This window comes from Plasmodium knowlesi (genome assembly GCF_000006355.2).
Source record: "Plasmodium knowlesi strain H genome assembly, chromosome: 14".
NCBI lineage: Eukaryota > Apicomplexa > Aconoidasida > Haemosporida > Plasmodiidae > Plasmodium > Plasmodium knowlesi.
The window spans coordinates 2,182,928-2,208,914 of record NC_011915.2 but is presented as its reverse complement, the minus strand read 5'-3'; the positions used below and the strand labels follow the sequence as shown (position 1 = coordinate 2,208,914).

The 25,987-nt window shown below is 30.1% G+C and overlaps 5 protein-coding genes across 5 annotated transcripts, besides 1 other annotated feature; 3 read left to right on the top strand and 2 right to left on the bottom strand.

Annotated features, from left to right (window-relative positions):
* Nucleotides 1-429, bottom strand: PKNH_1450900 (mitosis protein dim1, putative; the record flags this gene model as incomplete). The annotated part of the gene is made up of 1 exon (XM_002262351.1): nt 1-429. The coding sequence occupies one exon, from the start codon at nt 427-429 to the stop codon at nt 1-3; it is 429 nt and encodes a 142-aa protein (XP_002262387.1).
* Nucleotides 430-2,815: 2,386 nt separating this feature from the next.
* On the top strand, nt 2,816-9,594 carry PKNH_1450800 (amino acid transporter, putative; the record flags this gene model as incomplete). The annotated part of the gene is made up of 3 exons (XM_002262350.1): nt 2,816-2,984; nt 3,234-9,118; nt 9,394-9,594. The coding sequence occupies 3 exons, from the start codon at nt 2,816-2,818 to the stop codon at nt 9,592-9,594; spliced, it is 6,255 nt and encodes a 2,084-aa protein (XP_002262386.1).
* A 1,485-nt stretch (nt 9,595-11,079) lies between these two features.
* PKNH_1450700 (uncharacterized protein) lies at nt 11,080-13,956 on the top strand (the record flags this gene model as incomplete). Its single annotated transcript, XM_002262349.2, has 1 exon — nt 11,080-13,956. The coding sequence occupies one exon, from the start codon at nt 11,080-11,082 to the stop codon at nt 13,954-13,956; it is 2,877 nt and encodes a 958-aa protein (XP_002262385.2).
* Nucleotides 13,957-16,093: 2,137 nt separating this feature from the next.
* Nucleotides 16,094-17,579: a sequence feature.
* Nucleotides 17,580-22,287: 4,708 nt separating this feature from the next.
* On the top strand, nt 22,288-23,436 carry PKNH_1450600 (conserved Plasmodium protein, unknown function; the record flags this gene model as incomplete). Its single annotated transcript, XM_002262348.1, has 1 exon — nt 22,288-23,436. The coding sequence occupies one exon, from the start codon at nt 22,288-22,290 to the stop codon at nt 23,434-23,436; it is 1,149 nt and encodes a 382-aa protein (XP_002262384.1).
* Nucleotides 23,437-24,337: 901 nt separating this feature from the next.
* On the bottom strand, nt 24,338-25,763 carry PKNH_1450500 (ras-related protein Rab-2, putative; the record flags this gene model as incomplete). The annotated part of the gene is made up of 6 exons (XM_002262347.1): nt 24,338-24,384; nt 24,523-24,643; nt 24,763-24,964; nt 25,137-25,220; nt 25,448-25,586; nt 25,715-25,763. The coding sequence occupies 6 exons, from the start codon at nt 25,761-25,763 to the stop codon at nt 24,338-24,340; spliced, it is 642 nt and encodes a 213-aa protein (XP_002262383.1).
* Between the last annotated feature and the right edge of the window lie 224 nt (nt 25,764-25,987).

Below are 25,987 nucleotides of genomic sequence, written 5' to 3'. Positions count from 1 at the left end.
TCAGTACTTATACTTGGTCGAGTAATCCTTGGGCGATATAACCAACCCTCTTCCCTTTCTTGCACCTCTAAAGATTGTTTCAACGATATCAATAAACTCTTGTTTATTATTCATGGGCCAGTTAATTTTGTTGTTGTTCCCAGTGCCTAAATCTATCATCATATGTTTGTTGCGATAAAAAAACATGACGGAAACTGGGTCATACAACTCGTACATGGTGTTAAATTCGGGTACCTCAGTTATATCTACTAAATATATTACGCAGAAATTTTTTATATCTTCAGCAACCTTGTACAGTAATTCATCCATTTTCATGCAGTCGGGATCGTAATCATGGCCAAAGCGGATGCAAACGAGCCTTTCTTCCTCATTTATTATCGCCTGGTCAACGGCCCAGCCGCTGTTTAAGTGCTGTAGCATGAACGACATTTTGGCGGAGGAAAAGTAAGTAAACGGCTGGAAAGCAGCTCGAGGAAATTGTGAGCATAGGGGGTAAGAACTTTCCACACAACGTTGCTTCTATGTTGCTAAAAAAATTGCCAAACAGTTATTGAACGGTTGCTAAAAGGTTGAAAAATAAAAGGCCATAAAATGGCCGCAAAACTCTGCCACAACGTATGAACTATGAACACCTCAAGCAGTATACGAACACGCCATAATAACGATGTTACTCCAAATGGTGCTTAAATGTTCACACTGCTCACTTTTGCTGACCCAGCGAAAACGAAAACGTCAATACAAAACCGTACATTTGCCCTTTCCTCTAGCATCAGAAAATATCCCCAAGGTAGCATTCACGTTGTGCCCCCGTTGTTATTGTCAACTGGGGATGAACAGCCATTTTGTAAGTGATGTTTTACCTGAACAAGGGGTCAACAAAAAAAAAAAAAAAAAAAAAAAAAAAAAAATAGCAAGCAAAGGAACAAAGAAATAGCTATTTAAGGTGATCACACTAATGCAATATAAATATTAAGTTCGTTAAAAAAAAAAACGGAAAAAATCTACCTATGCATTTGTACGTATAACCCTAATGCAAATCCACCACATAGCGACAACTTATGTGTAATATAAGTTTTTTTCTTAACACTTTTTAAATGGACTTCGCCCCCCTTCCGACAATTGTGTGTGTATATATGCCACAGTGCACATTTTGTTCCCACTATTGGTTTGTTCACTATGTCATATTGCCTAAATGTGTTCACAAGAAGGACCAAATTGGGATGAAAGAGTTTGCCGAAAATGACTAACGGAACAATGGAATAGCCTCCGTGTTGTGTGTGTGTAACAGATGGATTGAGTTCTTTTAAAAAATGCATTAATATGCTGATTGAAAAAAAAGGAACTTCATCGAATTAGGGCGATCATTACCGAATTGAGACCAATTGGGGCGAATCAAACGAATGGGTGGAAGGGGTTGCCGACCAAGCAAGGAGCCAAAATTTAACAGCCAAACAATCATTTTTAATTTATAGGCAAAATTAGTTGAACGCTCATCTGTACAGCTTTCACTGCAAACTGTCTTTTAAGAATGAAAGAAAAAAGGGAGCATATAATTATACCCTGCAAAGGCTCTTTTCACGAATTGCTCCTTAAATTGCGTTTTGCGAATGTAACACTTCAATCGCGGTTTTGCTGTACGTTTTTTTTTTTTTTTTTTTTTTAAATTAATGTAAATTCTTATATGGCTCATTAAACAGTTCTACAATAACATAAAAAAAAAAAGTATAATTTCCAGCTCCCTTTTTTCATTCGGTGGGAAACATTGTCCTCATGAAATTAAAAGTGTGTACCCTCCATCCCTCTCTTTTTTTTTTTTTTTTTTTTTTTTTTTTTAAGCTTGCGCGAAATTGAAACCCCATTCCATTAAGAAAAAAACGCCATGAGCAATTTGTGATGAACCTTATTTCCTCCACATTAGTAGTTTAATCGATTATTCTTTTGGAAATCCTGTTAAATGGCATCAATTCACGTGAGACTGTTCAACTTGCACATGTGTATATATGTATACATGTTTACACGTTTGCATGTTTACATAGGTGCATGTGTATATTTACCCAACCACATGACAGATATACCTTAAGGTGTGCTTCGCGCTGGCTTAAAGTTCATTCAAGGAAAATTTTCCCGCGCGACAGTAAAGGAAAAAAAAAAAAAAAATAAGCTTGGCTAAAAGGGGGGACAAGCTGTTAAATGACATCTGCACAAATGTGTACGCCTGTTTTAACTAAAACAACTGTAACATTTTAACATCATCTCACTTTCGTTAATGAAAAAAATGTCCTCACGGAGGTGGAAACAAAAGGAAATTGTGAATGCGTAACAAAACAGCCAATTCATGCGTACTTTTCGATTAAATTAATAATGCGTACAGCTGCCCTTGTAACCATTATTTGCGTTCACGTAAAATGTGTAGAACTATGCAATGCAATGAATTAAAATGCACGCGTAACTTTTTCGCGCCACCCCATTGGTAGTAAGCACTACTTTATTTTATTTTATTTTTTTTTTTTGCCTTTTCGCTCTAAGTTGTCACTATATTTACATAAGCACGCGCATATATATGTGTACACACCTGTATATATGTGTACACACCTGTATATATGTGTACACACCTGTATATATGTGTGTACGCGCAAGTACATATAACCTGCGCGCAGAACATACGTCGAGGGAATCTCAGTTCAACACCCTGAAGTAAAGGCAAGGGAAGCACACATTTATATACGCAAACCCCTGTTAACCATAATGGGTGGATACCACAATCCATTTTCCCCTTCCTCCGTCGTGAGTTCATTTCGCACGTTTCTTTGTGAAAATGAATATAAAATGGTTACCAAATATATCTCTTAATTATAAAAAGAAAAATGGAAAACAGAAATTTGTGAGGAGCCGCAAGAGGTTTCGTACCATAACATGGAAATACACCAAAACAATTGGTCCCTTTGCTTCTTTTATATACATATTTAACCAGAGCATAGGATCAGGTATGAGATTTTTGAGAGATGGTGAACGATTTGTCTGATTTGGGGTTGCATCTGGGGTAGGCCTCGCAACAAAAAAAGTATGTAAAAAAAAAAAAAAAATAATAGGGGAAAAGGGAAAAAACGGAAAGAGGGGAGGAGTGAGCCAAATAATAAGCTTCCCTAGAATGCACGCCGAAGGCTTTTATAAAACCCCTTCCCCAAAAAATATGTATTCACGCAGTGTTGTCCCTTTTTCACACACATTATCAGGCCTATTTGACATTCCAAGCTTAATAGACGAAGTAGGATGGATCCCAGTAATTTTTGGAAACCTGTTCGTCTGTTCAGTGGCTGTTTTTTGCAGCCTGATGATATTAAGAGCCATGACGATGATACCGAAGAACAAAAATTTCGAGCAGAGAATAGAATACAGTGCAGTTATAAAGTATTTCATGTCCAATGAGAAATATAAATTTGTTTCCTTTCTTTACCATTTAGGAAATTTATGTAATAATATTTGTGGCATACTTGTCATATCAAAAATAGTAGACATGTTTATTATTAAATTATTTGGAAGTACAATTTTATTTCAAGTATATCCCCAAATAAAGGTGTCAAAATGCTCTCTGTCTCTTTTAGATTCCATGTACAATGGCTATTACTACTCCAGCACAGGGCACTACGAAACGGTGGTCATTGGGGGGGTTACCATAGGTTACATTATTAATGCAATTATATGTATACATTTATCATCCAAAGGGTTGGAAGAAACTATAAATTATCAGTATGTCGTTTTTATGATTTTTATGACGTCATTTTTGTATCTTTCCGTTTCATCCACCATATATTTGCTCTCCCAGAATTATATGGACCAAAATGGGACACTGAGCAAAGTGGATGTGTATAACAATTTAATATTAAATAGGGCTCATTTGGAAACTGATTTGGTAAAAAATTATCGCAAGTATAAAGAAATAAATCATGTTCCAAGAAATTCCCAGTTGTGTAAAGCTGATCCATTTTTTGATCAGTGCCCAGTTATGGACAAGTTGGGAAGAAATACCTTTTCAGTAGAAACTAGCGAAAATGAAAAGGTCGTTAGAAGAAATCATGATTTAAAATTTTTTCCGAGGGAGGTACAAATGGGTTCGCTACAAAGAACAGGCAAAGCATTCAGTTGCTCCTGTCTTTCGCTAAACCCTTTGTACCAAAAAAAGGCATACGTTTTTCGCAATAATATTTTTTACTTCACCGTGTCGAGTTGTTCATACAGATTAAATATCAAAAATGCTGCCTCGTTGCAGCATTTTTATTCGGTATACAAAATTTATTACTCATCAAAGAGCAGCAGTGGGAGAGTTGCAAATCAAAAAAGGTCCCAGTGGGGACACACCAAAAAGGGAGGGAGCAAAAGGGAAGAACGTAAAAATCACATAGGGGGCAAATTTAGCGGGGCACATTACCCTAACATGAGGGAAGAAGCGCAGAAACAAAACCAAATGTTCTTTACAAATTTGTACTACATGATAAGCAGGATAGAAGGAATCAAAAGCTACTGCATGGGAAAAACCTTCGCCAATTTTATCGATTCTTACGGATTCGTGAGTAACATCCCATCGTGGGGGAATGAAATAACGGATGATGTCAATGTATCCAAAGCTATCTGGCTTACAGTCATTTTTAGTAGTATTTTCTACTTCATATTTGGCCTTATATTTTGCCTGAATAATTCGTTTCAAAAAATTAACACCTCAGTTCTGTACCTCTTTAACTTCGTTGCTGTAGCCCCTAAGGTCATCACGGGTTCTATATCCATGCGTTATGATTTAATGAATTTGGACATATGCTCTGATAACGCCGCTTTTTTTTTGGGATGCATAGCGCCCTTCTTATCTGCATGGATATTTTCAAATAGCATGATTTTCTCAGATGCTTTTAATTACACAAGTCTAATTTGTGGCCTCTTTTGTAATTTTCTGTCTCCCGCATTTGCGTACATATCAGCATGTAAAAGAAACAAGTCCTTTTACAAAAATCCATTAAGAAAGTATACAATTGTGAACAGGAAAAAGACTGTCTTTTCCAACAGTTCGGACATTCGAAAGGCTCTGGGGAATATAATCGATACGTTTGACGATAATGATGAAGCGCGTATAGTGGAAGACAGCAATAACGAGATGGAGATGGAGAAGGATAATTATCAACTGCAATGTGACGATGAAGGGCAGGAAGAGGAAGCGACACTAGGGTACAGAAGATCCTTGTCCTTAAATCGATATGCCAGTCAGAGAGAATCAAATTTTTCTTCCATTAGCAGAAGCTCCTACTTCAAATTCGTAAACGGAGAATGCTTACCCAAAAGCTACTCTAAGGATAGTACTGGGCATGACTCCCTATCAGAGAGAAACTCAAGTGATTTTAAATTATCAAATAATTATGATAGCAATATAGGGATATGTGCACATGGAGACACCACCGTAGAGCAGCCACTTCGCATAAAGAGAGATACGAAAGAGGGAGGTGGCAACGACAACAGTTCTTCTTGTTTCGGAAAAAAGGGGAATAAGAAGAAGAAAAAAAAAGGTGTGATGTTTTTTGACGAAATAGAGGAATGCTCTTCAAGGGAAATTTTCAAGTCCAAAGGGGTTTGCAATTCTGGTAAAAATGAAGGGGAAGAGGAGGACACTTTGAATAGTGATCGATATACAAAAGGGAGCCACTCGAACGATGGCGATATTTGTGGAGAAACAAAAGAAATGTCCTTTTTGACGCAGCTCAGTCCAACAAACCAAACTGACGACACATGGGGAATAAAAAATAGCTCTTATGAAATTTTAGAAGATGTTAATATAAAAAAAGTAAAAAAGGTAAAGAAAAAATTAATGTTTTCAGATGAGGTTCAACTGTGCAATGAAGTTGACGAAGCTGCAGAAATGAAAAGAAAAAATTCCAAAGGAGTAAGATTTATAGAAGAATCAAAGGAACCCACTATGGAGGATGCGAAAAAGGAAAAAAGGGAAATACCGTTCTCCCTCAATGTGCAATTTTGCACTGAAGAAGTAAACGGAAGGGAAAATAATCAATTTAGTATAACGGTAAATGATGAAACAGTTCGTGAAAAAGAGGGGGAACAAGGAGGAAACATGAATCCAACAGTTGACACTGAAAATATGGTAGAAAAGAGGAACAGTGAGGGACACAAAACAATCCTATTTGAGTACGAAAATGGAGAAGAAACCGAGTCGGTGAAGTCTCAAAAGAGAGAGCCAGTTTTATCAAGCACTAAGGAGAACGAACAACAAACTGGGCAAATTAGCAAAAAGGGATGTGCAGGTTTGCATGAGCCTGTTCTGGATAACCCTGTGCAGGAAAGCGTCAACCAGACATGTTCAGTGCAACTTTCCCCTCGCTATGAAATAAGAATAATAAGTAATAATGCGTGCGTAGGGAATGCCGGAGAAAAGGCAAAACAGTGCTCAAACAATAGTGGGAAAAATTGCGAAATTGACGTTGGGGACCAAAAAGAAGAAACAGTAAAGCATTCAGAAAATGAACATACATCCGGTGCAGACAATATAAAACTTAAAGAAAAGGAGAAGAAAGGAGGAAACCTTCTTTGTGTCAATTTCCAAGAACATATACGGGAAGAAACTGCTGCAACATTGTCCGAAAATATAAACACAAAGATTGAGAACACTATACAGTATGTGCGAAATTTTAGCGACTCCGCAATAAATTACGATGCGGGGGACGAAATGAAAAGAGGGGAACTGAAAGAAGATGAAGTTATAAGAAAAAACAGGAGTTTCGAGCATCACGAACAAGTATTTAAGCGTCAGAGGGAGAAGCTAAAATCTCACTACAAATACAACATATCGAATGTGCTAGAAAAAATTGCCAATTATGATGATTTAATACGAGGTATGGATCACATAGATAGGAAGGAAATAAACGGAGAAAATTTTCTTATGAGCACTTCAAACAGGTTCAAAGAGGAGAAGGAACTGGGTCCATCTAATCGGAACATCTTAGGCATGGGTTCTACGAATGACAAGTCCTTTGTTGAAGACACGCTTGTTGAAGAAGCCGATGACACGCTTAATAAAGAAAACACATTTATTTCTTTTGAAAAGTATGATGCTGTAGTTATTCCGAATGTTCTGTTAGACAGAACCTGTGAAAGTAATAGTTACATTGGCAAAGACCGTAATGGATTCAAAAAGGTACTTTTTTCGGAGCCAATCCAAGAGGTGCAAGTAAACGAAACAGGGAGTTTCGACCATGCATCCACGGAAGGAAGGGCGTATAGCATTCATTTGAAGAAAGAAAACTCAAAGGATGAAGAAATTTTAATTGATAATCTGAAAGATTTAAGTGAAGAACAGTATTTAAACAAGAACAGTTCGCAACTGGGGCAATCGTTAGACATAAGAAAAATGAGAGATCACATTGAGGAGAAATCGCAAAGTTGTCATTTCGATGATGTGCTGACTACTGAAAATTCTAACAATTGTGAGGCTAACGTCAACATGTGCAAAATGAATATACTAATAAATAACACAAGCTACAGAGATGAACAAGAGGCACTTCTTAAGCATTCCAAGTCAGGTGCACTAGCGGGGGAGAAGCACCATAACATGAGTGTCCTTTCAACAGAACAAGGTGAAAACACTCATAATGAACAGAATTCTCCGTCATTGAGGGAGAACAAAGATGATTTGCTTTCATTTTCATTTCTAAACAATTTTAACAAACAAAAGTGTGCATCGTGTGAAATTATATCGCTACCTGAGCATGCTGCTATGCCGCAAAGAAAAATGAAAACTTTATATTATGAGGAACCTTCCAACGAGGTGGATAACGGCGATGAAAAACTTCATAAAAGGAGCACTCTTTTTGTTAGGCAAAGGAAAAAATTAAAATCTTCCTTTCATGCAAACGGGGATATGATAATAGGTAATCATAAAGAAGCAATACACAAAGAACAAATTAACGAATTTCGAAAACAAATAAGCAAGGAATCGTGTATATTTAATTATTACGATGATGAGAAATGCGCAGAAATAGCGCAAGGGGAGGCGTGTCAAATGGATAAAGAAAAGGTGGATCAAGTGATGACTAAGAACAAAGTTCCTGAAAACAATGAAGAGTTAGAAATACCAATATTACATATAATGAAATCGTATGAATCACAAACGGCAACCCAAAACATAGATGTGGAAGTGAAAGATTCGGTGAAATCTAAATCCACAGGGGATCCAAGGCGAAAAACGTGCTACAAATTTGCGGACATTTCGAAATTGATTAGTGATATAGATTTATGTGAATTCGAATCTAAAGAGAATGATATGGTAAATAGGGGGCATCACAACGTGGGAGACAATAATGAGGCAATACAGGGTGAAGATATCGCAGATCATTTCTCAACCCCAACGAATGACACAAATTTGGAATCCAATAAGCGTGTTAACTTTAACGAGGAAAAGGACACATCCACGGAAACTGAAAAACCAAATGTTGTAAAAGAACTCCAAAGAATATATTCCGCATTGTCAACTAAATTGCATTCGGAAGATTCAGAAATGTGCACAAATGATGACCATGATTATACAGACTGTGTTGATTTTCGCTGTTTTAAAATTATAGACAATGTTAGCCCCGTCAAACATTACTACAATGCTTTCCGTAGAAGTAAAATTTTAGACTTGAAAAAATATGATCATATTTATTCAAACAACTTTGTGATAGATGATAAAACAAATATGGACCACCTGTGTTCCATTTTTTTGTTTGGAAATCCTTTGGAAAGAAATGAAAAATATGCGGATAATAATAATAATTGTAATAACGTGGATGTAGGTGGCGAACAGAAAGACGCGATTAGCGATGCTCAGAACGAATGGTTGAACCAACAAGACAAGTGCGATTCTACTGTTACTTTTGAAGACAAAAAAGAAAATATTTCTTCCAATTCGGGTTTGTATGAAGAAAAGGGTTTTCTTATTAAAAGATCCTTTTCTGGAAGTTTAGAAAGTCACAATGAAGTACTCAAGAGATGTATATTTGAAAAAAGTGACCTAAGCGGCAGCAGCATTCTTTCTCGAAGGAAATCCAACTTAAAATTTAGCCTCAATGAGGAAATTATAAACACGGAGGTATGAAAAAAAAAAAAAAAAAAAAAAAAAGCAAAAGCAAAAGCAAACATGTAAATCTTAAAAGTTGGATTATACAAAACTGTGCATGTACCGAAGTGCTCATTTAGCATGTACACATTCTAAGTGCGGAAATGTATATATAGTCCCCGTTGTACATTTTAGATGATGAATTGTGTCACATAATAGCCTTACGCCTACGTGGAGCAATGGAGACTTCCCTTACTTTACCCCCTATATATGCACACATATATATGTATTTTTCTTCCCTTTTGAAGGAGTTAAACGACATATTTCGGAGCAATGACATCGTTGGAGACATGAGGAAAAACTCTGACAAAATAGAAGTCATGAAAATTAGGATTCATGTGTACCCAGCCCTTCTCCAAAAATACCATGTAGAAACAACTTACTTGTTACTGGGATGTCTAACAGCTTTTTCCTTCGTCGGTATTATAACCGATTTTTTATTTGGTTAACTGTGAAATTGCGAATCCCGCATTTTCGAAGTTCCCTTTCTAAGCGCGCTTTAGCACATATACAAAATGTGCAAGATGTATAAGACTTATAAAGTGCGTTATCTCACATTTTGAATTATTTTACTTTTTCCATGCAACATTCGCTGATTCTGAGAGTTGGCGCGCTTCGTACAGCTGCCAATTTTGTGTGTATCAGATTTTACACCCATTGTTTTTTTAGTTTTTATTTGCAAATACGTACGTGTGTGTGAGCGGGTTATTCACCATTCTAGTGGGCAACTTGTCCCATTTCCGCCTATTCTTTTTTTAGGGCAAAATGGTAAAAATTTTGAACAATTTGCATGTTTAGTCATCTGCATGTCGTTTTTTTTTTTTTTTTTTTTTTTTTTTTTTGTCGTGTTATTTTATTTTATTTTTTGCTATAGAATTCGATGGCGTGGTGATTTCGTTTTTTCGTGCCACGTGTAAACATTTTCGTGTCCATAATTCGTGACGCCAAATAATTTTGAATTCAATGAAAACTATTTTATTTGTCTTCTTTTTTAACGCTTTAGTTTGATAAAAAAAGGCTAAGAAAAAAATAGAAATAAATTTTTTTTTAAATATCTTCTCGCGCTGCATTTACAACGTCATTTAACTGTAGAATTCGATATAAAACGATAAGAAGTCAAATGTGATTTTTAAAAAATTTCCTTTTTCCACCTAAGGTTAATTGTTTTTCATTTCGCATTTAGGGTGGGTGTACACCCAATTGAAATTTTGTAATTTTATCAGTTGACAAACAATCACTTTTGTGTGATGCATTTTTTTTTTTTTTTTTTTTTTTTTTATACAAATATACAGTTCATTAAAGGTGAACTCTAACAAAAATTCTACGCAAAAATGTATAAATAAATGCTCTTATTTGCCAATAAAAAGGAAGAACGTTTCAATCTACATATTATTATTTTTTTTTTTTTAATTGCAATTCTTTTTCAATCCCTTTAAAACATGTATTAAATACAAACGTTATGTCAGACAGACACTATTGCAACACCTTGAACATTCTTATTTTATGTGCATTTTCCGTGGATTGCCGCTAAGTGTGAAATAGTTAAAAGTCATTTTGTTTATAATGAACGCTGACCACGGTATAAAATGAGCGCATTGTACAAAATTATAAAGCGCACAATATCTTTTTCATTTTTTCTTCATTTTTATCATAAAATGATTTACTCCTTTATCATAAATTTTATTTAATATATACACATATTGTCCTCTTTAAAAAAAAAAAAAAAAAAATACAAAAGAAACTAAACTTCTGCATATTGTTTAACCAAAGAAATTTATCACACGTAGGATAAACTATTTAAAGCTATTGTGTCCATTTAACAATTAAAGAAAATTTGGATTTTTAATTAAATACGTCAAGGTCATGTGAAATTTTTTTTTTTTTTTAAAGGCTAAAGGGAAGAATAGATAAAGCTAAATTGTATCATCTTTAAAATGGGCTCAAAAGACAAAGATAATTTGAAATTAAAGTATAAAATATTAAGCACATCATCCAATGATAAAGACCATGATGTTACGAATCTACTAAAAAACACAGGTGGGGAAATTTATAAACCATGGCTAAGCGGAAAGAATTGTATATATCCCCAAGAAATTATTTTACAAATCAAATCATCCAAAATAAAATATTTAGAATTTTTGTCTCATGAATATAGCATTAGCAAAAAAATTGAAATTTTTGTGTCAAACGATAACAAGGATTACTTAAAAGCTGGTTTTTTCAGATTTAATGACAACACTTCAACAAGCTATTGTGCTAGAGAACTGAAATATGTATATTTACCATGCACCATAAAATGTACGTTTATCAAATTAAAACTTCATAATCCATATAGTAACTATTTAAACACTCATGCACAAGTTGGACTGTACTACATCAATATTATTCCTGAAGACATACCATTGAAAATTATGTCTGAAATAACTCCTGCATTTCTTAAGCTAACATCTTTAGCGTATAACAGAAATGAAGACTATAATGATAATATGGTAAATATTAAAAAAGTACTGCTAAGAAAAAAAGGGGGAAATGTACACAGATCCAATATCAGCAATAATAATGTTATAGACAATTTTTCAGATGGAGAAACTCACCGAGGCAGTTTCAGAAGGTCGTATTCTAAAGGTGATAAAAATAAAATCAATTGTTTATATGAAAAATTAGAGAATAAAATAAAGTGCTTCGAAGAATTAAAAGGAGAATGTGTGGCAAAAGAAGAGTACAACGTGGCAAGTGAACTTAAAAAAATTGTAAATCTTTTTATTTTTTTAAAGAATGTAATCACGTTTTTAAAAGAAAAAAAAAAGAAGTACGTTAAAGAAGAAAATTATGGAAAAGCTAAAAGGCTAAAGGAGAAAGAAGTAAAGATAAAAATTATAATCAAAAATATAGAAGAATTAAAAATTGTAGATGACTGTTCCAGAAAATGGTACTATGAATGGCTATCTCTCTACTACAAAGAACTCGAATTTTATGAAGCAGAGATAAATAAAATTATGTCTACTGAAAATATAAAAATTATAAAAAAAAAATCCGGGCTTCTTGATCAGTGCAATACTAAAAATTATAACGGTCTAGATTTGAAGAATGTTCTTCTATTCATTTCTAGTGATGATGAAAAGAAAAGAGAATTGGGATTTGACTTATCCTACAAACCATTCGAAGATCATGGTAAAAGAAATAAAAATTTTTGGCATAATAATATAGAACCCTTGTGCTTAATTATTAAAAGAGGAATATCAGATCCATGTTACAATATATTTATAAAGAGTGTTGTCACTTTGGAAAAGATGCTACTTTTGTTCCAAGATTATTTTGTTAAAATGGACAACATAGATACTGATAAATCTAATAGCAAAAGTGCAGAATACATAAAATGCATAATTTCAGCACTTTTGAAACGTCTAGATGATTCTAATCTTGATGTTGTAGATATCTGTATAAAAACAATAATGATGATGCTACATAACAATTTCATTTCTTTCAAAAGTGTCTTCTCAACCATATTATCAATGTTGTTTTACCTATTCTCTGGAGACACGACGTCCCAAATAAACGAAAAAATAATTGTTAGCTTAATGAGTTTTTACTACTCCTTGATAAATAAATATTACGCATCTGTGAAAAATGACATTAATTTGAAGAAAGTTCTAGAAATTATATCCATCTTTCTGGAAGTAGATGTTGAGCCCATTAAACAAACATCCTTGGACTTTTTTGTAAATATATACAACAGGGTAGAAAATAAAAATGAACTGTTTGAAGAATTTTTATTAAACCTTTCATTTGATACCAAAAATCTTATAATAAATCGCGTAAATCAAGAAGAAAAGGAAAAAATGAAAATATCAATAAAGGACAATAATGAAAAAAAAGAAATTGAAAATGAGACACCTGAGAAGAGTTGTATGTTTGTAAATAATGATGAATTATTAAATAAGAATTACATAAATAATAGACATCTGAAAACGCAAGAAATTACTCCATGTGAAAACAATATCAAAAGGGTTCATGAAACCGGTAACATTAGGGACAATGTTATGGAGAGTAACAAAAGAGAATATTACTCTACTTTGGTGAAAAATACTGATGACAGCAAACAAACAGATAGACATTCAAAATTAACAACAGTAGAAAATAGCGATTTAAAAAAGGAAATATGCCCTAGTGCAATTAAAGAGCTTCAGGAGGAAACTGAGAATAAGCAAAATGAAGAGAGTGAAAAACCGCAATATATCGATTCAATCCCAGGCAAAGAAACCAAAACGGATTTCATACCTTTAAGCGGTTTACATAAAAAGAATAGTATTGGTGAACACGCAAAACACGAAAGTATTTCAAAAGTGGAACAAAATAATATTGTAAAAAAGGAGAAGGCAATGGATCAAGGAGAATATGTCGAAGATTCGACAAGGACTGACGAGAACAATGAAGCTGATATTCCCGCTTTCACATGTAAATATTGCTTTAAGACAGATGAATCTTTCACAGAAATAGGTTTAGAAAAGCATTGGATTAAAAAATGTCCTATGCTGTGTACCTGTCCAAATTGTTTTCTAATCGTTGAATTAGTTGTCATTCATGATCACTTTTTATCCGAGTGTTCACATAGTTATATGTATGAAATGTGTGAATACTGCAATAAAATTGTAAAGAAGAATTTATTAGATTCTCATGTAATGAGTGAATGTAGTGGTAAAAAAACTGAATTTCTTTCTTGTTATTATTGTTCACTTTGCATTGAATCTTTTGATATAAATAAATGGAGAGCTCATTTTCTATCATGTTCTAAAAATCCTAGACTGAAGTAATAGGTCATTTTTTTTTTTCACATTAATTGTATTCAATGAATTTTATTAATAATGAAAGTTTTGTCCTATTATATTTTTTTTCTCTTTCAATTAATGTACCTCATTCACCATTGGCTATTGTTTATGCGTTTAAAAGATTGAATTAATAATACTTGTAGACCTGACTCTTGGTATTGTTACAATTTCAACGAAAAAATTATTTTTATTAACATTGTCTTAAAGGCACAGTATTAATTTTTATTTCAATAAAACTCTGTTTATATATTAAAAATTCAACAAATTGAAAAATCGAATCCATACAACATCATGTTTTTACTGCAATTTATAAGATTTTGGATAAAAAATACAAGTTCTTTCAAATGAATGATAACAGATTCTTATTTTTACCAGCATATATCTACTACATTAAACATACGAATAAAACATAAAAGTTTTGTTTAAAATTGAACTGAACACAAGTGAAAGTAAATTATTGTGCATACTGTTCCTTTTTGAAAACACAAGCAAATTGTTGCATACTTTTTTGTTCCCATGTAAACGTAAATTTGTGAATTTCTTTTTTTGTGAAAATCATTCATTGAAGTTATAAAATGCTAATTGAATATAGGAAACTTTAATATGTGACGGTAATATATATTTTTAAGTTTTGAAGTAGAAATCCATGTTTATACCAAGTTCATTTTATATAGCAGAAGCAGACAAAAATGTAAAGTATTATAGCACCACTTTACGAGTAAAATTACTTTATATTTTTTTTAATATACATAAACATTGACAAACACTGGTGTAATTCATAAAAAATGTGCTGTTTTAAAAAAAATGAATTAATGTATTGGGATTATTTTTTGATACGCTTAAGCTTAAACTTTGTGTACAGTCTGTAGTGTACATTGTCTTATTCTCTTGTTTGTGTCTTTAACTACGGTATATATGTGAAGAAATTAATAAAATATATAAAGAAAGACCTACACGCGAAATTACAAATGGTTGAATGTTTTAGGAAAATTGTCCATCAAATGTAAACACATACTTAAGGGTAAATGAAATATTTGTTATATAAAACATATCCCTCTTATATGTAGGTGATTAAGTTTCTTTTCAAAATTCACACCTTTTCCTCAATAATCATTTTCTGCTAGAAATATATTAAAAGACAATTATCTTCAAATAGAAGAAAACAAGGTTTTCAATTTATTATTTGAAAGATTTCTGAAAAAAACTTAAATTAACTGTATTGCACAATTATGTTTAGTGTTATACAATCTACATGAAATATGTTTTCCAACACTAATTTCTTGTGCTATTCTTATTCTTTAAAAGAAAAAGTGTAGAGAACTTGATGAAAGGGATTTTTACAGGATGTAGAGACATTTTTCTTTTTAATTTATTTAGTTAACTGCTACATGAAAACACTGCTAAAGTTTTGCCCACTAACACTAATGTTAGTATTAAATTTTCCGTAACTACTATATTTAAAATTCAATATTACTGATAGCGTAATTATCACAATGACCTCTAAAGTATATATAATGCATATATTGAGGACTTATAAAGAAAAGACTTTGTGGAAAAAGCATCTTAATGAATAAAGTTCTTTCATCGTCTAATCTCATAATATACTATAAAGTAACATCTTTAAAATTATTGCATAAATAGAAATACTTGTATCGCAATGTGTATAACTACCAGTAGATTAAAATAAAAAAATAACAAATAAAATTAAGCACATATCAAAAGAACAATACATGTGACAAAGAATATATTTTTTATTGCAAACAATGGTGTGTCCTTCATTGTTTAAGAGAAAAAAAAAAATTAGCATAATAAGAAGTATTACTGAATTTATTATTAACTCCAAGGCATAAAATAATATCATTCATGTTAAAGAATTAGATAACAAAAATGTGAAATAACAATTCTAGAAAGAAAAAGTACTTTAATTATATAAAATTATAATTTCCATATATAATAAAAAATATCATAAATATATAATTAAATACCTTATGGATTTAATGAATTCCATTAACAGAAAATCACAATTAAAAATGTTATATTAATTATTTTATAAAACAAAAATTATGTTATAATATTTAATAGAAAATATTGACTATTAAAAAAATATAATAAATAATAGATGCTGTTAAATTAAAAAAATAAAAAGAAAAGGTAATTAATTTTAAATATATATAATAATTAACGAAAATTAATAATTAATATAAAAGATGTGACAATTTAAATTAATTAAATAAAATAATTAAGATAATTTATAATTAATAAAAATAATAATAATAATAAATAACAAATTATAACTTAAATTAAAATATATAATCTGAATTTTATATTTATAATACAACAGTATTTCTTAATTTTATAAAATAAATAATTTGATCACAATAAAATAAATAATAAAAATATAAATATATATATATATATATACAATAAATTAAAAGACAAATATTAAAAAATACAGAAATAAATGATAATATCTCATTTTAATAATTCATTTAATTCTTAAATACATTTATAAAATAATAAAAAATATAAAGTATAAAAAAATTGTAATTTAATTAAATTATTTGAATAAAATTAATATAACAATTATGCAAATAATATAATACAAATACATTTTAATTCATTATATACTTATATAAAATTAATAAATTAATTATTAATTAATATTAATATATAAATAAAAATATATATTTATTATCATCATTTAAATAAAAATTTATTTTTTAAACATTTTAATTAATTATATAATAAATTTAGCCTGTTAAAATGTTTAATATATATATTCATTATTATATTTAAATAAATTAACAAATATATTATATTTAATTTAATATTACCACACATTAATATTAATTTCATACATGTGTTTCTATATATTTTAAAATGTTTTTTTATAAATTATTTTATTTAAAAATATAACATTTATTAATTTTTATATATATCAATATATTAAATTAATTAATAATAATTAATTCAACAATTATATATTTAAATTAAATTATATATTATATTATTTATTTAATAATAAATAAAATAACATTATTTCATTTTAAAATGTATATTTAACCATAATGACTCTATAATAATATATTTTAATTAAGTATTAAATAAAAATAAAATGAATATATAAATATAACATATTTACTAACATAATAATTTGATTCTAATAAAAGGAATTATCAGTGATATAATAAAAATTAATTAAAACGTTAATAAAAGAAAAATAAATTAAAAATTAAAACTTATATATTCATTATAAAAATAAATTATTCGATTATTTAAATATTTTTAAACAATAATTTACTTAAAATTAAGATATATATTATAAATAAATTAATACATAAAATAAATAATTATTCTTCTATTATATGTGTATATATTTTAACTAATTATATTATATAATATTAATATTATTCATTTAAAAAATATATATAATTTTATTATTTAATTATTATATATAGTTTCAATTAATGATTAATTTTTAAATAGTATTATTTTAATTAATTAAATTGTTTAATTAAATTAATTACAATTTTATTAAATATAAACATATATATTATTTATTTAATATATATTTATTTTTAATGATATTTAATTAATGTTTTTATTTTATTTAGTATTATTATTTTTGTATAATAAGCAAATATAATAATTTTTAATAATTAATTTTATTATGTCTATTTTTTATTATTTAATTCTATTTAATTAAATGGAATTACAAAATATATATATTTATTTATTTATTAGTCATTTTATTTTATTATAATAAATAAATTTATATATATGTATTTTATTTAATAAAGAAGATAAGTTTACATGTTATAACAATCTTTTCCTTATTATAAAATAAGAAAATTGAATTTTTGAGGAGTTAATATATTAGCATTTTTAATACAACAATTTATTTAATGATTTGTATTAATTTTTAAATTAACGTACTTATTTAATCATATTATATTAGTTCTAAATATGTTCGTAGGAGTCATTATTTTATTTTATTATGTACCGAAAATGAAATTATTATCTGAATAAAAGGGTTCAACGAATTATGATACACATCATACAATATAACACACTGTTTCATGCTTATATTAATGCTATGCGAAATTAGTTCACGTTTTGTAAAATGAAGCATAAGATGAATGGATTATAATGAACCTTCTTTTTTATGTGAAAAAGAGTATGTCATATTCTTGTATGTAATTGGAACATTCTTGCTGAATTAAATATTATTCAATTGAGTATGACAAGAATAATTTTTAGAGAATTTTTTTCTGCATAACAACTGACTGATTTCAAAAAACAAAATTATGTTTGAAAAAAAAAATTTTAATAATAAAAACCTGGAACATTCTCGAAAAAGAGGGAAATCATCAAAAAATGTGTTGTCTTTTTGTTGTATTTATTCTTGATAATTCTTTTAACGTCTTCTAAACATCAATTAAACATATACTTTTGCTTCCTTTTTTATATTTACAAATATAAGATATCCTATGTAGTTAGGAAGAATTTCTTTGCATTGTCAACATACATGTCTTTTTCCTTTTTCTGAACATTTAAGATCTGTTACACTGTGATTTCCTTTTTTCATAATAGAAAAAAAAAGAAAAAGAAACAGTAGTAAATTTTTAAATTTGAGTTACATTTGTCAGTTTTGTTGTTGGAGATTTAGCATTTCTTTTCATCTTCGTTTAATTTATAAAATGCCGTATACTTATATTTTAGAACCATAATTATGTGGTTTTCTTATTATGAATAAACCTCGTTTTATTGTTTTGTTCTTAATAAACGTTTTTCATATTTAGTTTTTACAACCTTTTCTTTTACATCTTATGGACAAAATGTTAAAAAATGTTCTTCGAAGTTTTTAGGAGGTTTATGTAAGTTCCTGTACTTATTAAATGTTGTCTTTTTAGTGTGCTGTCATTTATAATATTTCTTATTAATGCATATATTTCATTTGATTTTAATATACTATATATTCATTTTTAAGAATTAGTTTAAGAAACCTTCAGTTAGCAATTTTTCACGATTGAAAACTTGTATACACTTTTATACTTAATTCTTATATTAAATGCTTCCATAGAATTCTTAAAAACAAATTATTTTAAAAAATGAATTTATAAGATTATCATATTATAGGGAGGGTATTAACAAGTTTAAATATGTATATTCCGTATTTTGTAACCTACACCTAAAAAATTTTCAAGGGTCATGTGAACACTAACGAACAACTTAATATTCATTTTATATTTTTTAGGTTTGTACGTTTTGTCTTTAAAAACGAATACATATTTATGTGTATTTCATAAATAATTATCATCTAATTTTTTCTATGACTACTTAGACATTCGTTCGACAAAATTTCTGTATGTGAATGATTTACTTACATTTTGAAAACTTACACCGATTTCCCCTTCGCCGTTATTGTACGTTATACTTTAAATCGTTAAAGATTACTTACCCATTAATTAATATGTTTATCATAAAACACTAATATGATAATAAAAAGAAGAGCAAAAATAGCATATCTTTGTAGTTATTAGTCTGGTTCAATGAACCGTAGAAAAGTTTTAAAAATTACCAGTCATTTGCAATGCCATTTCATTATAACTCACATACTCCCCTTAAATGAATTAATAAATACATATGAAGGGGAAAAAAAATTTTAACAAAACAATTCTGTTATGCTCATTTCGGGAAAAGGTTTATGATGAATGGGCTGAAGTTGATAGAACTGAGAGAATAAACCATTTAAAGGTTAAAGGAAGGACAAGACAATGGAAATATAGGTAAATTATAAATGAATTTTTATTTTTGTTAAATCATAAAGAGTGATTATTTTTAATAGTGAAAATTGCACAAAACAGCCCTTAGTACTATGTGCAGGTGTAACGGAATTGTAAACCTTGACGTCTTTGTGAAGGTTCTGAACAAAGAAGAGAAGATTGCAGAGAAAAAGGTCAAAACTTCCGAAATGCTATCATATCACATCATTCATATATATATTTATTTATATTATATTATTTATCGTCTTTTATTAAGGGTAAATTGCAAAAGGTCTCCATTTTTTAAATGATCACTTATTTATTAGTCACATTTTTAGTGACACTATATACACTTAAAATTTCAGCACATCAGTGCGTGTTTATGCAAGTGTCAACAAAATGGTATTTACTAATTACCATATGACATAACTTAAGTAACAACCTTATTTGCGAAAACCACTTTCATGTTATTTTTCCCGTTTATTTTTGAGGAAGCGTCGAGACAAAAAAAGCGGATAATTTTATTTAAAAACGTAGAAACATATTTATATGTGTAAGCGAAAAATTTACTTTTAGGTTCTTTTTGTTTCATTTTATACGCGCATTTTATGTTATTAGTTTCACGATTTCAGAAAGAAATTAGGTGTAAATGCGTGTAACATGAAACATAGCGCAAAAAGCATAGAAGCAGTTGTTATTAGGTAAGTAGTCAATGAGAGGGTTACGTAAGAAACGGTCGTTAATCCTAATTTACAATTGCCGAAGATGAATATTTCTTCAGGTATAATCTCTTTTTATATTATAAAGTGTACAAACCAAGTACACAATTAGGAGAAAATTAAATATTATGTGCAATGCAATAAAATAGTATTTGCTTTTTTTCACTTTGGTGAAAAATGGGATAATAATCTTCATGTAAAATTGTGTTATATGTGCATTCTGTGAGAGATTATTTAATATGTTTTAATAAAAGGGAAAAAACAAAGAACAAATATAAATAAAGCATTTATCAGATGAATTCTATAGGATAGCGCAAAACTAAGAACAATCTAAAAAATTAATATATTATATATATTTTTGCACGAGCTCACGAATATTTAACCAATGTATATATATTTTTTCTGCGTTGGATAGCCAAAAAACGTCTTCTGTAACAAAATATAAACTTTTGTAAATTTTTTGATGAGGGAAAAGTGTACGTTCACGCTTGGCAGCACATAGAGATGTTGTTTACAATACATCCGGTGTTGTGATTTTTTTTTTGCTTAAAACAGTTTCAGTTCTTGCGGATAGGAGAAAAGAAAATATTTAACAGAAAAAAATTGTTTATGTGTATATTTAATGAGATGAACTAAATTGAAAAGTTCAATAATTTAAAAGATTTTCTCCTCGTGTGTTCATTCGCTCTTTCGTGTGCTCGTGCGCGAATGGGGTCTCATTCTCTCGTGGAAAATTAAAAATAAGGAACGGAAATTACACACATTTCTATTGAGCCTTTCGAAATAATTTATAAAGGTCCTCTTTATGTGAACCATTCGTAATAATTCTTGTAAAATGAACAGAAAAAAGTTCTTCACATTTTACATTTTTAAGCAGAAAGCTAGCGAAAGGGGTATAGGGGAAAGTTGTTTAAACTTCACACCTATACAATATATGAGTATGCGGGGGTTATATTTAAAACGGGTTCGTGTAAAATGAGCAAATTTTGTTATATAGTTTCCCTATTAAAATGACAAATCTTAACAAAATTTTATTTTAAAGTTCGTTCAAGCCAAATAATATGTAAGTGTAAGGCTCTTTTTTTTTTTTTTTTTTTTTTTTTTTCTTTTGCACACGGAAAATATATATAATTTGTAGAAAAAAAATTTACAAAAAAAAAGCTAGTTAATTAAAAAATATATATATAAATTCACATTATATATATTCTTAAAGTTGAAAATTTTCTTTTCTTTTTTTTTTTTTTTGAAATGATCTAATTTTTTCCTTTCTTTTTTTTGTAGATCTGTGTACTTGATTTGATTCTTCAGGCTTCTCTTTTTCCACTTACAAGTGATTTTCAGTTATTCATAAAAAGAAAAAAACGTTTGGTGCCGTAAATATATTGTTTAAAAAAAAAAAAAAAAATCATCTTTTTTTTGCGTTTTTTTTTTTTTTTTGTCTTAAATTTGTTATTCTTATGTGAAGAATTTACTGCATTTTAAAGTCTTATATTCGTACATGCGTTTACTTACGTAAAAGTATGTATACCTGTGCGCCTATATTTTAAGCCTTAATTAAAAATACACCAATTTGATAACAGTGCTTAAGCGAATGGCCGGGCCTACATGTTTTTTAGTTACTTTGTTTAAGTTCCTTTAAAAGCCTACTTTTCAAGTTTTTAAATAAAACCATTTTGTTATAAATCTTCCCTTTATTCATTCATTCGTTTATCAGTCTACCAACGCACCCAGTTGTTTATTTCACCCCTTTTTGCCGTTCAATTCTTTGTAAAATGCAGTATTATGGTTCAAGCTACAGGAAAAAATTAATTCTTTATAACAAGCGTATGAAGATGCTGTGGAAACAGCTTTCGAAGGTGCCAAACATGCTGTTGGGAAAGAGGGGCTTGCGAAAAGCAGCCTTAAGGTTCAGAACAATAAAGCGAGCACTTAAATTGCTTCTCAAACTGATACGTACGGGTAACATCCACAAATTATTAAACGGAGTGACAACCCAAATTATAAAATTGTGGGCGAAATGTGTAAATAATAGCAATGCAATCATGAAGCTGTGTAATGAATACTACAAGATTAGTGGTTTAAAAGTTCCCATTTGTGATTTCTTTTTTAAAAATAAAATGATCAGCACAAAAATGGACAAGTACAGCATCGCAACACCACGTTGTTATAAAAAAAGAAAAAATAACGGAGTGACAAATAAATCAAGGAAAAGCACACATGAAAACATTTGCTCATCAAATTCAAATGATCATTATATAATTGATCTATATAATGAAACACACATACAGACACCATTCAATGGCTCCTTTCTGTCGAAGAATAATGATTCTACGTGCGAATCGAATTGTAACAGCACGCAGTCAAGCGATTGTGGGGGGGCGAATGAAAATGAAGACTTAAAGAGCAATTCATACTTAGATAATGACATACCATCTTTAGAAACCCTAGAATATGACGAAGACGAAGTGAATGAGAGCATAAAAAATTGCTACCTTTATAATGGCTATGTAAATGCAACTACGTATAAAAATTCCGAGGAATATAAATTTTTGAATCATCACTTAAATGAAGAAAAAAATAAATGTGCAGATATAGCAATTGATGTATCTCCACAAAGTTACTACGATGAGCAACTTGAAAGAGAAAAAGACAAACGAGAGGCATGTAGCCTAAGCAAACAGGAAGAAGAATCGGACCAAACGGATGCAGAAATAAAACACACACAGAGAAAGAAACGAAAAAGAAAAAATAAAATATATGAAATTTATAACTCAGAAACAACAATGACGCAAAATTTGTACTGCGAAAATTACTTAAACGAGAACTATTCCTCTTCGTACGATTGCTCCAGCGACTACAGTGATGATGACATTAGCGCGAATGATTTTACGGATAGCGATTTTGATGATAATTACTTCGACGACGTTTTCGAAAATGACTTTATGTGTAACTACAGCGTATACAGTTATGAAGCTATTTAAAGTGCTCAAGAATAATCAGTTTAAAATGTCAAAATGGGAAAAAAAAGGACAGCATGGAATTTTGGGCGCACACACAAAAAAATAAATAAAAATAGTTGAACATAAACAATTGGGAATGAAAATAAACATTTAAACATATAAAAAATCAACACATTTTTTGGCACACACGCCTCATTATTGTCATTACATATTCTTCTTTCTTTTTAAGTTACGTGTGCTCTACATGCATATAATACACACCGTGAAGTTGTTTCCTTTTTTTTTCGTTTCCAATTTTTACGTCCCATTTTTAAGTAAAGCAAATGTAACACCATCACGTGGTACTTCCCACATGGTATACATACGCAAAACACCGTATAACATTTTTCCCAGTTATATTTTTAAAATATACTTCCCTTCACTGAGGGACGTGAAACGGGTGCGGGAAAAACAAAATGGGAAAGGTGCGAATACTTTGCGACTTCTTCTTTTCTTCATTTCTTCCTTATTTTAAATTTTAATAAATATATTTTAAGTAATTTCGAAGTAAAAAAAAAAAAAAAAAAAAAAAAAAAAAAAAAAAGCAAAGAGGGTAAAACTTGCAATTTTGAATGAAAATGGACAAATTAATATACATATACTAAAAAAGAAAAAAAGGTGAGAAGAAAAGAACCAAGAACAAGGCGTTAAATCATGTAATAATTTTTCATTAAAATATAACTTTAAAAAAAAAAAAAAAAACTACCCAATTTTCGCTTTCTTTATGAAAAATGTTTAATTACAAAGAAGGTAAGTTATCAAAATGGATATCACGATGGATATCAACATGGATATCAAATAAATATCAACACGGCTATCAAATGGATATCATAAAAGATATCGAAATACTGTAAAAAAGCAGGCCATTAGTTACAACAAAAGGTTAACAACAGCCGAAGGATGATCTTGATTCCGGCATCGAGGGCATGTCTTAAGGAGAGGGGAAGGAACACCGACATGCATATGTATGCATAGGAATGTGTACACACACGAGCTCGTCCACATTTCTAGCGGGTGACAAACTCATACAAGGTAGAAGGAACACACATCCGCTGGAAAAGAGCTTACCTAATTTCACCCTTGAGTATTGGCTGGTGGGCCCATATTTAATTCCGTATGACTCGTTGCTTAGGTCATACACGTCCTCCAAGATGTTATCATATATTTTTCTTGCGGTGTAAATGAAGGCCTATAAAAAGAGGGAAGAGGGAACCGAAAAAAAAGAAAAAAAAAAACATATCGTATAAACTGAACTTCGTGTACACCATTTGATTTATGCAACATGACGTTATAAAAATTGCTGCCTACTTCTTCCACATTTTTCGCCGTTTTGGCTGAAGTTTCTAAAAATATTAATCCATTTTGTCTAGCAAATTGTGCCCCTTCCTCAGCTGAAACTTCTCTTCTCTCCAAATCGCATTTATTCCCCACCAGAATAATAGCCATATGTGGGTTTGAATTCTGTCGAACTTCATCTAGCCATCTGTTTAGGTGGTTGAACGTTTCTCGTCTGTTAAAAGGATGAACAGAGAAAAAAAAAAAAAAAAAGAAAAAAACGTTTTTAACTACTGTCAATTATTATAAGGCATACATGCGATACGAGGTGCTTCGCAAAAAGACACCGCTTTCACAAATAGGTATGCATATTCCATCACAACTGAAGTAAAATTATACATATCTACCGAGTAATATCATAAACTAATAGGGCCCCCGCTGCTCCCCGATAGTATGATCGTGTTATGGACCTAAAGGATTCCTGACCGGCGCTGCATCAAAATAGGGGAAAAAGTCGCACAAAAAATATCAAATGGGATTTTGTGCTAGTGTGGCTCCATTGCGGACATTCCTATGGTCATACTACACACTGTTCACACTGATTTATATTGCTTAAAAAAAAAACTGAACAAAAATAACACCCTCAACACAGGGCATCACCCGTTTAACTGCTTTCACGAAGGGAACATGCACGACTCTTTTCATTTTCTCCACTTACGTGTCCCATATTTGAAGCTTGATTTGCTTATTGTCTAAATTGATTAGTCGCGCCCCAAATTCTACACCTATAGTCAAATCATGATCAGCTCGAAATCGCTTGTCTGTAAATTGTAATAAAAGACAGCTTTTTCCAACTCCTTAAAAAAGGGGGAAAAAAAAAAAATAAATAAAATAATATCAATGGATTGGGGTAACTCTAATAACACATTTTATGTTCTCCATTTGGTAATACGATTTGTTCGTTTAGATTTCCTTTTCGAATTACCTGTATCGCCAATTATTATGTATTTGAACAAGTATTCATAGGGAGACATTTTTTTTTTTCTTTTTTGGGTTTTTTCTGTTCCTCTGTTTTTTTTTTTTTTTTTTTTTTCCCCTTGTTCTTTGTTTCCTTGTTTCTTCGTTTCTTTCTTTTCTTCTCTCTTGCTTCTTCTTAATATATTTGATTATCCTTTGAAACAGTTGATTATCATTGGATAAAGGTATACTATGCTTAATCTCTAAACTTGCTGAAAATATTTACAAACAATTACAACTT